Source organism: Diabrotica virgifera, chromosome 2 (assembly GCF_917563875.1).
Source record: "Diabrotica virgifera virgifera chromosome 2, PGI_DIABVI_V3a".
In the NCBI taxonomy this organism is placed as follows: domain Eukaryota; kingdom Metazoa; phylum Arthropoda; class Insecta; order Coleoptera; family Chrysomelidae; genus Diabrotica; species Diabrotica virgifera.
In genome coordinates this window covers 97,898,846-97,913,261 of record NC_065444.1, presented here as the reverse complement: position 1 = coordinate 97,913,261, position 14,416 = coordinate 97,898,846, and the positions used below count along the sequence as shown (strand labels likewise).

The following is a 14,416-nucleotide window of genomic DNA, read 5'->3' as shown; positions in this document are numbered from 1 at the left end:
CTGTGGGTGAAAAATAGGTCGATTTCAGGATATAATTCAGGAATTTTTGAAACCTATCAGGTGTTGTAAAGGACGATGCCAGGAATAACTTCTACTAAAATGTAAATAAAAATTTTGTGCGCTTTTTTATTTATGACGTTTTTCATTTGTTAAATTTGCAAATTTTAAAGATTTTTAATTTTCCAGCTTAGGATATTCATTTTAGAGAAAAACTGTTAAATAGAAAATTGTAGTTAATTAAAAAACCTACAATTTGAGCTATGGCAAGTTTAATTTCGTTAATACGTTTATTGCAATTTCATTATTTATTGTAAAAATAACTTTTATTTATTTTTTAAGGCTTTAAAATGAAGATCTTTCAATACCATACATAAAAAAAATTTGTAGAGCCCGATTGGTGAAATTGGTGCTTAGATAACTTGTTTATCCCAAGGGAGCAAATGTTGAAGGCTATAACTTTTTGAAAAAAAATCGTAGAGAATTATTTAAAGATCCACTCTCCTTCTAAAGACTTTTTCATATTCTGATGTAAATAAATGCGTAAAATATTTTTCAGCCTCTTATTTCGGGTTTGAAAATAAGGGGGCATATTTCGTTATATACATTTAGAACTTAAGCCGCCCGTATACATCCTATGAGTTTCTAACTTGCAGATTATTCAAAACAAAATAAAAATGTTCTACGACCAACTGAAGCCGAGATAATTGTTTTTTCCACCTACCTCTACCGAAAGTATTCTTTTTCGGACCTAATTGTAGGGAGCAAAGTTGTACTTTTCCTCCCTAGGGAGGAAAATTAAAAGTGACGTCATGGTATTTCATTCATGAAATAACTTATTGCCGCCCTGTACAATATCTATTTTTTATTACGTATATATACATTTAAGTATATATACATTTTAACGTTTATTTATAAAACATTCTGCAGAATGGTAAAAAACAGTAAATTGTTGTTTTGATTTAACAATGTTTACATTAATAATTTGACTTATATTTGACAGTTGACAGTTATATTGTACCTACTTGTAAATTTTAGTTCTAATAAATTTTGTTGGTTAGTTACATAAATAAATTAAGTAAAAATGAAAAAATTACTTGTTATTTGAGGAAGGTGGAAAAACCATATGTATAACATGGGAGTAAAGTGCCTTTTCCTCCCTTGAATGATTACTGCCCTCCGCTACGCGTCGGGCAGTAAACTTTATTCTCGGGAGGAAAAGTAGCACTCTTCTCCCTTGTTATACAAATAGCTATTGTTTTTTTAAATCGTAGTGACTATATTTATAACAATTAAGAAATTATTTTACAGTCATTGACTAAAGAAAGGCTTATATTATCTTAAAATCTTATATTATCTTAAAATAAAAATTATTTTAAACGAAAATTACATTTAATTATTAAAAATAATTTTTAAGGTGTAGTGGAGGATTTATTTTTCTTTATAAATGTGATTTATTGTGTCGGTTGCCCTTAGCAACGGTTAGCAACTTATAGTACACTGAATCACGGTTTTTGCTCCAAATTTTAAAGCACCTCTTGGATTGCCATGAAATTTGGCAAACACATAGATAACATGTCAAAGAATAAAAATGATATTGGGCCTAGGTGTGCTCTTGCCCTGGGGGTGAGTTTCGCCCCTTATAAATTGTGAAAAAATATACCTTCAAAATAACTTCGGAAATGGATAAAAACCGTGATTAAATGTACTATAAGTTGCTAACCGTTGCTAAGGGCAACCGACACAAAAATCACATTCATAAAGAAAAATAAATCTCCACTACACTTTAAAAATCATTTTTAATAATTAAATGTAATTTTCGTTTAAATTAATTTTTATTTTAAGATAATATAAGCCTTTCTTTAGTCAATGACTGTAATTTATGATATAAGTGTATTTATGATATAAGTGTTAAAAGTACACGTTTAAGGCACGCATGTGAAAGTTTGCAGAATGAGCGAAGCGAGTTCTGCAATTCACATGAGTGCCTTAAAAATGTGCTTTTTAACACGCATATCATACAATATTTTTCTACAAACGTTATTACAGGACAATATCTACAAAAAATTTTACCTGAACTTGACTGACATTCCATTTTTATATTTTTTTGACATTACATCAAAATGGTCTATACGGTCAATACGAACTGCAGTGCCATAAAAATTTTAAAGCACTAGTGCCTTAAAGTAGCATTTTTAACGCTCGTAAGGAGTGCTAAAAATTGCATTTTTAACACGGTTGTAGAAAAAATAATAATTTCTCAATTGTTATAAATAAAGTCACTACTATTTAGGAAAACAAAAACAATTATCTAGGCTTCAGTTGGTCGTAGAAAATTTTTATTTTGTTTTGAATCTTTATTTTGTCTTCGGCAACAATAATCTGCAAGTTAGAAACTCATAGGATGTATAGGGGCTGCTTCAGTTCTAAATGTTTATAACGAAATTTGCCCCATTATTTTCAAACCTGAAATAAGAGGTTGAAAAATGTTTTACGCGTTTATTTACATCACAATATGAAAATATAATCAAGTATATTCAAATGGGAAATAAGCCACAATTTTACCTAAAAATGATTTTATTAACGTTTCGACGCCCAAGTCGGGTGTCGTTGTCAAAATACAAATGAATACTAAATAAACAAAAATGTTGTTGCTTAGTAAAAAATTCTTCTAATAATTTATTTAATCTGACTCATTTATATCGGCAAATCAGACACGTATTATACATTTTAAAGTAAACGACTTTAAAATGATATTGCCAATATTGATGAGTTGCGTTCCTGGGACGACTTTACTAAAAGATAGTTCATTCGATTACATGAAATCAATCCCAACTCGAGAATATCCGCCACAAAAAATCATAGCATGTGATCTGTCTTTAAAAAGACAACCAAATGCAACGGTGGCACTGAAATTCTCGTGTTAGAGATTCCATAGTAAATCACGAGGGAAAACCAGGAAAAACCTCGTGATACTATCCCGACATCGTAAGTATTTGGGTTTACATTTAGTTTACTCTCAAAACTAATACCAAATTCTGACTTGATATTTTAAATTTTAAATAATACTAAAATACTAAATATGTACTAACTCGATATGTTACCGATTTACTAATTGTGGTATTTTCTTTCTATTGACTTCCTCCTTTAATATGGGTAACCACATCCTACTGCATTCTACCGAGGAATTTGCGACACAATTGGTTTCATTTAGCATAATTAGAGCCGCTTCTTTGATTTTTCTCTTTTTACTATCTGCTTCTTTTAGGACTATACTTGAATCTCTCCACTGAACTCTATGTTCATTATCCCATGCGTGTTGACATATTTGAGATCTATCAAATTCTCTATTTTTTTTATATAAGACTGATGTTCATTTACTCTAACGTCTAATGGTCTTGACGTTTCACCTATATAAAATTGTTCGCATTCACAAGGTATTTTATAAATACAATTCTTTGTTCTTTCTTGTTCACTGTTAGGTTTAGTTTTAGATAGAATAGATCTCAATGTGTTTGTTGTTTTGAATGTTGTTGATATGTTGAATTTATTTCCTATTGTTTTAAGTTTCTCGGATAGTCCTTTTACATATGGTATTGATATTTTCCTCGTATTATTTCTTGTGAATGTTGTAGGATCCCGTTCTAAGTTGTTCTGTTCCATTCGATCCAATCTTGACAATTCCTTATTTATAAACGATATGGGATAATCATTTTTTAATAAAACAGATGTTAACAATTGTTTTTCTTCTAAAAATGAATTTTCGTTAGAACAAGTAATTTTGGCTCTATCATATAAGGATTTAATGATTCCCTTTTTAACGTTGATGTTATGATTTGATTTGTAATTGAGATATCTGTTGGTGTGTGTTGGTTTTCTATACACTTGAGTCTCATATCCAGTATCCTTCTTTGAGACCAAAACATCGAGGAAAGGTAGGGTGTTATTGTATTCCTTTTCCATTGTAAACTTTATTGTCTCTTCTTGATCGTTTATAATATTCAGGAACGTATCCAACAATTCCGATCTATGAGGCCATATGGAAAACACATCATCTACATATCTCCACCATACTGTGGGTTTTAAATTTTGTTTAGAAATGATATTAGTTTCGAAATCCTCCATAAATATATTAGCCAATAATGGAGATAAAGAAGAGCCCATTGCGAGACCAAAATTTTGTTTATAGAATTCATTATTTAGTTGAAAATAGGTATTATTAGTACATAATGTCAATAACTCCATTATAGCTGATACATTTAGTCTTGTCCTAGTTGTTAATGTATTATCATTTTCTAATTTCGTTTTGATTATGTTTAAAGTTTTATCTAATGGCACATTTGTAAATAAACTGTTTATGTCAAAACTTACTAAAATATTATTTGGATTAAATTCAATATTTGATAATCTGTTTAAAAAATGTTGTGTATTTTTTATAAATATGTCATTATTATTTGCAAATGGTTTTATAATATTTAATAAAAATTTTGATAGTTCACTACAAGGAGAATTGATGGTACTACAAATAGGTCTAAGTGGAATATTTGCTTTGTGAATTTTCGGTACTCCATAAAAATGTGGTGTCTTACTGTAATGAGGTGTCATTAATTTTCTTTGATAGTACGTTAGGTCATTTTTAAATTTGAATAAAGTTCTATAGATTTTGTTTTCCATTGTCTTCGTTGGATCCTTCGTTAATTTGGTATAAGGTCCATTTGTAATTAGATCTGTAATTTTGTCTTCATATTGTACTTTATCCATTATTACAGTTGCATTTCCTTTATCCGCTGGTAGGATTGTTATGGAATCGTCATTTTTTAAAGTTTTTAAAGCTTTTATTTCCTCTTTGCTGATGTTCTGTTCTATTTTATTGGATTTTTCCAATTCAAGTTTGCATAGTACCCTATATTGTTCTGTTTCATGAGTTGGTAAACACTGGGATATTTTTTCCACTGCGCTAATTATGTCTAATTTTGGAATAGATGGATGAGTAACAGCATAGTTTAAACCTTTTGACAATACCAAATTTTCCGTTGCATTTAAATGTCTATTTGATAAAAAAACAAAAGATGTAGATCTTTGAAACACACTCAGTGATCAAAAGATCCACAGGTACTGGTTTAACGACCACTCGTACGAAATCAAACAAATGAAATAGAGAATGTGGAAAAATCCCCTTACGAATAATTCACACATCCACTATTTCTGGCTGGGAAAAATTTTTCGAATAGAATCAAAGATCCAAACACCAGTTCTTAGAAATGTGTTTCGCCCTCTTCAACCTCCGTGGGCTCATCGGTAAAGATGAGAGGTTGAATATCTTTAGACACATTCCATCAAAAAAACAACATCCGAGACATAGACATAACAGGAGCGTAAATCTACGCCCAACCTGAAAATGTCAGTCTCAAGTTTTAATTCCCTAATTACTTTAGAGTAAGTAAGATAATGTTTATGAAAAAACAAAAGATGTAGATCTTTGAAACACACTCAGTGATCAAAAGATCCACAGGTACTGGTTTAACGACCACTCGTACGAAATCAAACAAATGAAATAGAGAATGTGGAAAAATCCCCTTACGAATAACTCACACATCCACTATTTCTGGCTGGGAAAAATTTTTTGAATAGAATCAAAGATCCAAACACCAGTTTTTTGTTTTTTTGATGGAATGTGTCTAAAGATATTCAACCTCTTATCTTTACCGATGAGCCCACGGAGGTTGAAGAGGGCGAAACACATTTCTAAGAACTGGTGTTTGGATCTTTGATTCTATTCGAAAAATTTTTCCCAGCCAGAAATAGTGGATGTGTGAGTTATTCGTAAGGGGATTTTTTCCACATTCTCTATTTCATTTGTTTGATTTCGTACGAGTGGTCGTTAAACCAGTACCTGTGGATCTTTTGATCACTGAGTGTGTTTCAAAGATCTACATCTTTTGTTTTTTCATAAACATTATCTTACTTACTCTAAAGTAATTAGGGAATTAAAACTTGAGACTGACATTTTCAGGTTGGACGTAGATTTACGCTCCTGTTATGTCTATGTCTCGGATGTTGTTTTTTTGATGGAATGTGTCTAAAGATATTCAACCTCTCATCTTTACCGATGAGCCCACGGAGGTTGAAGAGGGCGAAACATGCAACAGGTTTACATGCAACAGGTCAAGTAAAAACAATAAGTTTGGCGACAATGTCAAACCTCTCCTCTCTAGGTACTTCCACTACTGAATTTTTGGACAATATTAGGCGGACCTAATATACCTACCTCTTTTTAAAGTAGCTGTTTTTCACTCCCTCTCACGTAAGGTCAATACCAACCATAACATTTTGCCGAGACGGTATATAATAACATATTAACGAAATTAAACTTAAACTGTTAACTCTCAAATTATAGGTTTTTTAATGTTGTTCTGAAGCTATTTTCTTGTGGCATTTTTGCAATTAACTATTTTTGATGGGAAATAAAGCACAATTTTACTAAAAAATGATTTTATTAACGTTTCGACGTCCAAACCGGGTGTCGTTGTCAAAATATAAAAAATATTAATGAATTAAACAAAAATGTTGTTGCTTAGTAACAAAAATTCTTCAAATAATTTATTTAATATGACTCATTTAGATCGGCAGTTCAGACATATATTATTATTATATAATAATTATACAGTAGAGCGTCGATAATCCGAACTAATTGGTACATGGGTAGTTTGGATTATCGAACATATGTTCAAAATACATACAAAGCTCATAAACATAGTACATATTATGTACATACGTTGTTTTAGTTACAAGGAATAAAACACCTGCATAATAAACTAATATATTGTATGTATTTCTGCATAAACAAAACAAAAATGCGCGATTATATTTTTTAATTTCATAATTTTTTTTTGCGTTCGGATTAGCGAACGTTCGGATTACCAGGGTTCGGATTATCGACGCTCTACTGTACTTTAAACTGTATAATAATAATATATGTCTGAATTGCCGATATAAATATAAATGAGTCATATTAAATAAATTATTAGAAGAATTTTTGTTACTAAGCAACAACATTTTTGTTTAATTCATTAATATTTTTTATATTTTGACAACGACACCCGATTTGGGCGTCGAAACGTTAATAAAATCATTTTTTAGTAAAATTGTGGCAACAAAAGTTTCTTAATCTTCTCACAAAAGGAATTATATTAATTAATCAGCAGGATGAATAAGCTATATATTCTCTAAAATCGTTTTCACAGGATCATTAAATAGGGATTCAGAAAAGGATCGTAAATTGATTTAACAAACACATTAAGAATAATTACAGAGCAAAAAATAGAAGAAGAAGAAATATATATCACTTAAAAATGTACGCATCCCGAAAAATAAGTAAACCTAATCAAAGAAGTTCACAATAACTCTAAAAGTGAGAGAAAAACTACAATAATTTGAAAAAGACAGAGATAGAAGTAATGAGGAAACCATAAATAAAACTGCTCTGATGCAGAGCAATCAACGCATACAAAAAAGGCAACTAATAATTTTTAGCTCTCCAGGCCTAGGCTTGGTTTACTATTGTATTCCATTCTTTCGTATTAATTTGCTGCTTAATTTTTTCAATTTTAGTTATGTGTATTTTCAAATGCCTTCTTTCACCTGATTTTCGGTCTACCATTCTTCTTTTTTCCACCTATTTCCCCCGTTAGTATTCTTTTGGGTAGTCTCGTGTTTGGCATCCTTTGAATATGTCCCAACCATCAGCCTTTGTGATTTTATGATCCCTACGATATTCTGGCCGCCATACCATTGTTATGTTATTGTTGGCTTCACCGCCATGTTACCATTAATCCTATAACCATATGTTGTGGTCTCCAGTCGAGTGTGCCGCCATGCCATACTTACGAAATTTACTATTTTTCAGGTGATGGAGCTCAAACCAAACGGAGCCAACATTCCCGTGACAAACGAAAATAGATTAGAATACATTCAGAGGTTGGCAGATCTGAAGTTAAACAGTCAGTTACGAAGACAATGTACAGCATTTAGAGATGGCATCAATAGCGTTGTACCACTGACTTGGTTGAAATTGTTCAGTCATACAGAACTGAAAGTTATTATTGGTGGTGATACGAAAGAAATTGATACTGTCGACTTATGTGCTAACACTGTATACGGAGGTACTTATACTATATAATTTTGTAATTTGAGGGAAAATAAATAGTCCATTTTATTTGCTCATTAGCCCTTTTTCATCAATAAAAATTCGTTATTGCTTTTTTAGGAGACTTTACTGCAGATCATGTAACTATTAAATTATTTTGGAAGATAGTTCATAAATTCACAGAAGTTCAGAAGGAGCAACTACTTAAATTCGTAACCAGTTGTTGTAGGCCACCTTTACTTGGATTTAAGGTATTTAATTAAATAACTGTTATTAGTAATTAATCAACAAGTACATACTATTTTGGCTAGTCTATATGTGAAAACTTGGTTAATATTATTCGGAACAATATGTTCAGTTTATTTTAAAATACTGTAACAGTCGAACTACCACAGACAGTTGGGGAGTTCAGAACTAACTATGGGAATAGATCACCGCTACACCACTGTCATCAAAAATATCTACTATAATGCTACGGTATGCGTCAGACTCCATGAAGATACACAGAAGTTCAACATTCATCGTAGAGTTCGCCAGGGTGACACCATTTCGCCAAGCTGTTCACAACATTATTGGAATACATGTGAAAAGCGCTGGTTTCCTCGAAAGCGCTGCCGACACACTGCGACTGTAACACTGCGATGAATGACGTCATGAAAAACTGTACCATGCAAAATAATAGCGGTGCTTTCCAAGGATGCGTTGGAAGCCGCCGCTTGTTGAGTTTGCACATTCCATTGCCGCAGTGAAGAACCTTGAATTTTTCACCGTAATCTGAAGTAATTCATCGCAGTGCTACGGCCGCAGCTTGTCGGTGCCGCTTTCGAGGAAACCAGCGCTTAAGCGTGCAAATCTAGACGAAAAGGGCATAAACATAAATGGAGAGCAACTTAGTCACCTCAGGTTCGCGGACGACATAGTCCTAATAACAGATCGCATTGATCATGTCATCGAAATTTGCGAAAGGCTCTACCAAGCCTCTATACAAGTGGGTTTAAAGATCAACCACTCAAAAAACACAAATGATGACCAACCTCGTTCTGAGTGAGAACATCAACATAGCTGGAACAAGTATAGAACAAACATCAGCATACAAATATCTCGGGCACGAAATTCGTTTAAGGTGATACAGTAGCGATCAACAGGTAGCCAAAACGCGTTCCAAGATTGCGGCTGTAATTTTGAATATTTTTTCGAGATATTTGGCACACGTATTCGTAATATAATAAAGAATGGCGGTACAGAGCCCAATTTGAAAAATATATTAATATGTGGAAATTACTCTGTAAATTCAATATTTAAAAAAAAACGACGCCTGTACCGCCATTAAGAACAAAAAAATACACTTTCTTCAAATAAACTTTTTTATCCGATGCCTGGATTTTGTGTAATTTTGGAACTACTAATTAAATAAAAAATTTTAGTAGTTCCAAAATGACACAAAATCTACGCATCGGATAAAAAAATTTATTTGAAGAAACTGTATTTTTTTGTTTTTCTTAATGGCGGTACAGGCTCGTTTTTTTAATATTGTATTTAATCACAGAGTAATTTCCACATATTAATATATTTTTCAAATTGGGCTCTGTACCGCCATTCTTTATTATATTACGAATACGTGTGCCAAATATCTCGAAAATATATTCAAAATTAAAAGCCGCAATCTTGGAACGCGTTTTCGCTACCTGTTGATCGCTACTGTTTCCTCTTAAGTAGAGACAACCAGGCCAATGAGTTAATACATAGAATAGGGTTGACTTAACCCTCCGTTAGTCGCGTGGTCTACAATCGTAGACCACTCTCCTTTAAGTGGTCGCCAATTGCATAAAACTGCACATACGCCCCCATCCCGCTTAGTAGCTGTCACCAATACTTTCAACTTACTCTTCAGTTTGCTAAACGCCGCCGATCTGTTTGCATTATTTTTTTACCATTATTCAAATAGCACTGGTCTACAACCGTAGACCACGCGACTAAGCGCGTTCCAGTTTTTAGTTGTATATATAAGGCTAATATGTAGCCTGCTGTATATATAAAGCTAATAACATAAATGAAAATGTTTCAAGAAGCGACTTTATTGAAAACATAGCATGGTAACTAATCAAACAGCAAATTGAATATGGATCAACTATGCCTTCTCTGCTAAAGAACTTAGACGACGAGCTCGCGTACTGCTCGGAGTTCAAGAAGTCGTACCCCCTTCCCCTAATATTCCAACAAATTACGTGGGACGATGTTGTATTTTTGCATGAATTTGCAATATGTCAACAAGAAGGGCATGCCAAAGATGTGACACATTTGCATTCAAGGATCATTTTGGGGATATTTGCACTGAATGTTTGACTAAATGTTTGACGGACTAAAATTGTGCCATTTTGACCATTTAATAGTTTTGTTCTTTTCTTACTTTTTAGTTCTATTTTTTATTATTTATAATTTATTGGTCATTCTATAAGTTCAAAGATAAAAAATATTTGTATTTTTTACTAAATTGAGCTTATTTTTGTGACCATTTTCATTTACTTGCGAATAAAGACCCAAAAAATCATGACCTCGTTTTTACTTTTACCACTGTCAAATTGAGAAAAGCCAAGGAACAAAACATATCTAATATCAAAGTACGAACATAAATAAACATGTTGTTAACCACTAATTTGTTAATTTTGTCAAAATCCGGTATTATACGACAAAAAACTATTGGTCTACAATGGTAGACCACGCGCCTAAGCTTGTCAGCAATAGCGACGCGCCTAACGTAGGGTTAAGCGGCTTATAGTCCAGAGAAATAAGGTTGTTGTCGGGACATTTGAGCAGCCAGGTTGCAAATGGGCGTTTTGGGTACTATATACCTAATACATTATAAATACAAAAATGCCCGTCAAATAAGCGTAAAAATGGCAGTTTTTTCTTTTAAATCGCTACAGGTAAAAATAGGGTAATTAAATATCTTATTTAGAGTATTCATCTTTTAGTAGATGAGCAAAGGTTCAAAATGGCAGTTTTTGAATTTTGGTCCGATCATTTGTTGCTTCGCTAATTGCAAAATAAGAATCGTCGACCATGTAAGCTTAGGAAAAATCCATCCCGAAAGTGGGAACAGAAATTGGTTAGCTAGGCCAAAAAAAAACTAGAATAATAAATTCTTCCAGATTATCTAAAATCTAAAACCAATAAAAATATCCTCCCCGTTACTAAATGTTCTATGTATAATACCTTTCCCTTAATATTATTGTACGATGTTATATTCCTTTTTTTATATACATTACGGAAGATGTCGATGTTTTAGATTGTAACTAACATGTCTTTGGTATTTGGTATCCAGCGTCACATGATCAACTTTTTGAATTTAACGGTTTTACATAATGCAATAGATAAAACTTTTATACTGTGCCAACTGTTTTTGTCTTGGTGGCATGAGTTAGGCTCTACACACACTCTCTCTCGCCCTAGTGTAAAGTTAGTTGCAAAAGTATGTATCTGCAACTCATGAAAGCCTCCTGTTAACATGGCCAGGCCATAAGCTATGGGATTTGTCCGCGTCTTGCTAAAACGCGTCAAATAATATGGCGCTTGTACTAACTCGGCGGCTTTAAGCAGTATCCTCGGTTGCAACACTGGAACCTGAAGTAAGAGGTCAAATGTCTTACATCTAATACCATGTTTTTGTTATAGACTCTCATTCGTCACCTTATTTGTCATTCTATTTGTTAATAACGTAGGAGTTATAGTCGCGGACAGACATACAGTCAGGAAACCGGAAGTATATATTTGATTTAGTCTTGCTATTAAGGCGCGTCGAATAATATATTGCTTGTACTATTTCGGCTACTTTAAAATGAGGCTATCCTAGCAACAATGGCCTACGCCCAAAAATGAAGTTTTGAAATAAATGCAATCTTTGTATTCGTATTTCCAGTATGTTTATGGACGGCGTTACAATTTATGTAGCGCCATCTAGCTAAATATAGAGGTAGGTTGTGTAGGCGTAGGCCATGTTAATATGAAGATTTAATGTTGCTGCTTTTATTGATATATTAATAAAAAATACTGAATTTGTGGCTTGTCACTGTTGCTCTGAGGGCTTCAAATAGTACTTCCAAATGCAACTCTAAAACCGGAAGTGCGAGATCAAATTTCTCACTTCCAATATCATCTTTAGAAGCTATCATTCGACACTTTATTTGTCTTTCTGTTTTAATAACGGAGGAGTTATATTTGCGGACAGACAGGCATGAAACCGGAATTATATATTTGCTCTCTTCTTGCTAAGGCGCTTCGAATAATATATCGCTTGTACTATTTCGGCGATTTATTTTACCGCAGTGCTTCCGGTTGCAACTCCGGAACCGGTAGTCCGAGGTCAAACTCACCTTTGTCTCACTGTCCAAATGGTTAAGGAGATATATATTTATGTATGTTTATATTATTTAATTTTTTTAGGAACTGAACCCCTCATTTTGTATTCAGTCTTCGGGAACTGAAAATCGAATGCCTACAGCTAGTACCTGCCTCAATTTACTGAAGATTCCTATTATCACCGACGAAGAAGTTTTAAGAAATAAGCTAATAGCTGCTCTGGAACATCAAGCTGGGTTTGAACTGTCTTAATTGTTAAATACTTTTTTTGTTATTTTATTTAAATAAATTCTATAATTTTGATAGTCTAATTATTTAATGCAACAAACTTACAATAATTATGGAGGAAGCAAAGTACATTGAAGCAACTATCCAACTGGTTTATAAAACAATTGAATTTTTTACCTTGTATCTAATAGTTAGTTACATTCGAGCCCAATTGCACCAACAAATAAACGATTGATTTGGATTGACGGCAAGAAATAGAGACGGATATGAAGATGACCACGGCAAGAAATAAGGACACGAGAAAAACCTCCAAAACCCAGATGAGAATAACCACTTGGAACATAAGATCGCTCAACACTAGAGATCAATAATAATCAAATAACCCAAGAGCTAAAAGAGAAAAAATAGATAATATGCGCTCTACAGGAGACCAAAAAGAAAGGAAAAGGCCAGTCAAAATTAGGCGAATATATACTAATCTACAGTGGAGTATCAAAAGGAAACAGGGCCAAAGAGGGTGTAGCCTTACTAATACACCAAAGATACCAAAATAACATCAAAGAGTGTCAATACGTATCAGAAAGGATTGTCGCAGCAAAAATTAGAATGGAGAAGGAAGACCTGAACATCATCGGAGTATACGGCCCAGAAAATAGTAAGCCCCAAACAACAAGGGAAATATTCTATGATCAATTGCAACAAGTAGTAGATCAAGATAGAGGAAAATTGATAATACTGGGGGATTTTAACGCTCGAATAGGCAACCAAGAAATGCCTGGACATAAACAAAATCATAATGAGAATGTCAAAAACGAAAATGGAAAACTGATGAAAAACTTCTGCACGAATAACGAACTTCGAATAAACAACACCTTTTTTGACCACAAAGACCAACACAAATATACATTCAATAATACCCGTGGACAAAGATCTATGATAGATTATGTTGTAACTAACAGATATGATCCATCAAAAATAATTGATGTAAGATGCCTCAACTCAGCAGATATAGGTAGTGACCACAGCCTAGTATCATGTAAAATTAGAATCACCATGAAATGCTTCACACCTAAGAGAGTGGCACCAACACAAACAAAAATCAAAGTCGAAGGACTAAGTACGGAATCCACGGAGTACTTATATAGAAAAAGAATATCAGAGAAGATTGCTGATAATGAAATACTAGAAAACGATAACATCGAGGAAAGCTGGGAAAAACTCAAAAGTAATATAATTAACGCAGCAACAGAATCACTTGGAGAGAGGAAAGTAACGAATACCAATATATCAAAAAAGAAAACCCCATGGTTTCGAGAGGAAGTGAAGATAAAATGTAAAGAAAAGAAGAAAGCCTTTTTACAATACAGAACACAACAAACAACAGGCATACAACCACTATAAAAGAATTAGAAACGAAACAAACACTTTAGTCAGACAAATAAAAAGAGAGCACTGGGAGAGTTTCTCAAAACAGATGGAACACGACTTCTACGGAACACAAAAGGAAATATGGAGAATGATCAGAGGACAAAAAAAAAAGAGATGAACGAACTAATAAAAATGTAACACATTCAGAAGGAAACTTGGGCAGACTATTTTCGATCCCTGTTTGCTAAAGATAACGATAACGAACCACCAACACCCTGAAGTGACAACAAACAAAGAAATAAATATTGAAGAAGCAGAGGT

The 14,416-nt window shown here is 33.1% G+C and overlaps 1 protein-coding gene across 1 annotated transcript in view; it reads left to right on the top strand.

The window, feature by feature from the left end:
- The window catches only part of LOC114333343 (ubiquitin-protein ligase E3C), a 104,066-nt gene extending 91,266 nt beyond the window's left edge, over positions 1-12,800 (top strand). Inside the window, exons 12-14 of the mRNA XM_028283206.2 lie at positions 7,904-8,159; positions 8,264-8,394; positions 12,584-12,800. Of these exons, the coding sequence (XP_028139007.1) occupies positions 7,904-8,159; positions 8,264-8,394; positions 12,584-12,751 (555 nt within the window). The 3' untranslated portion in view covers positions 12,752-12,800. The remainder of the gene's footprint in view (positions 1-7,903; positions 8,160-8,263; positions 8,395-12,583) is intronic.
- Positions 12,801-14,416: the final 1,616 nt, after the last annotated feature.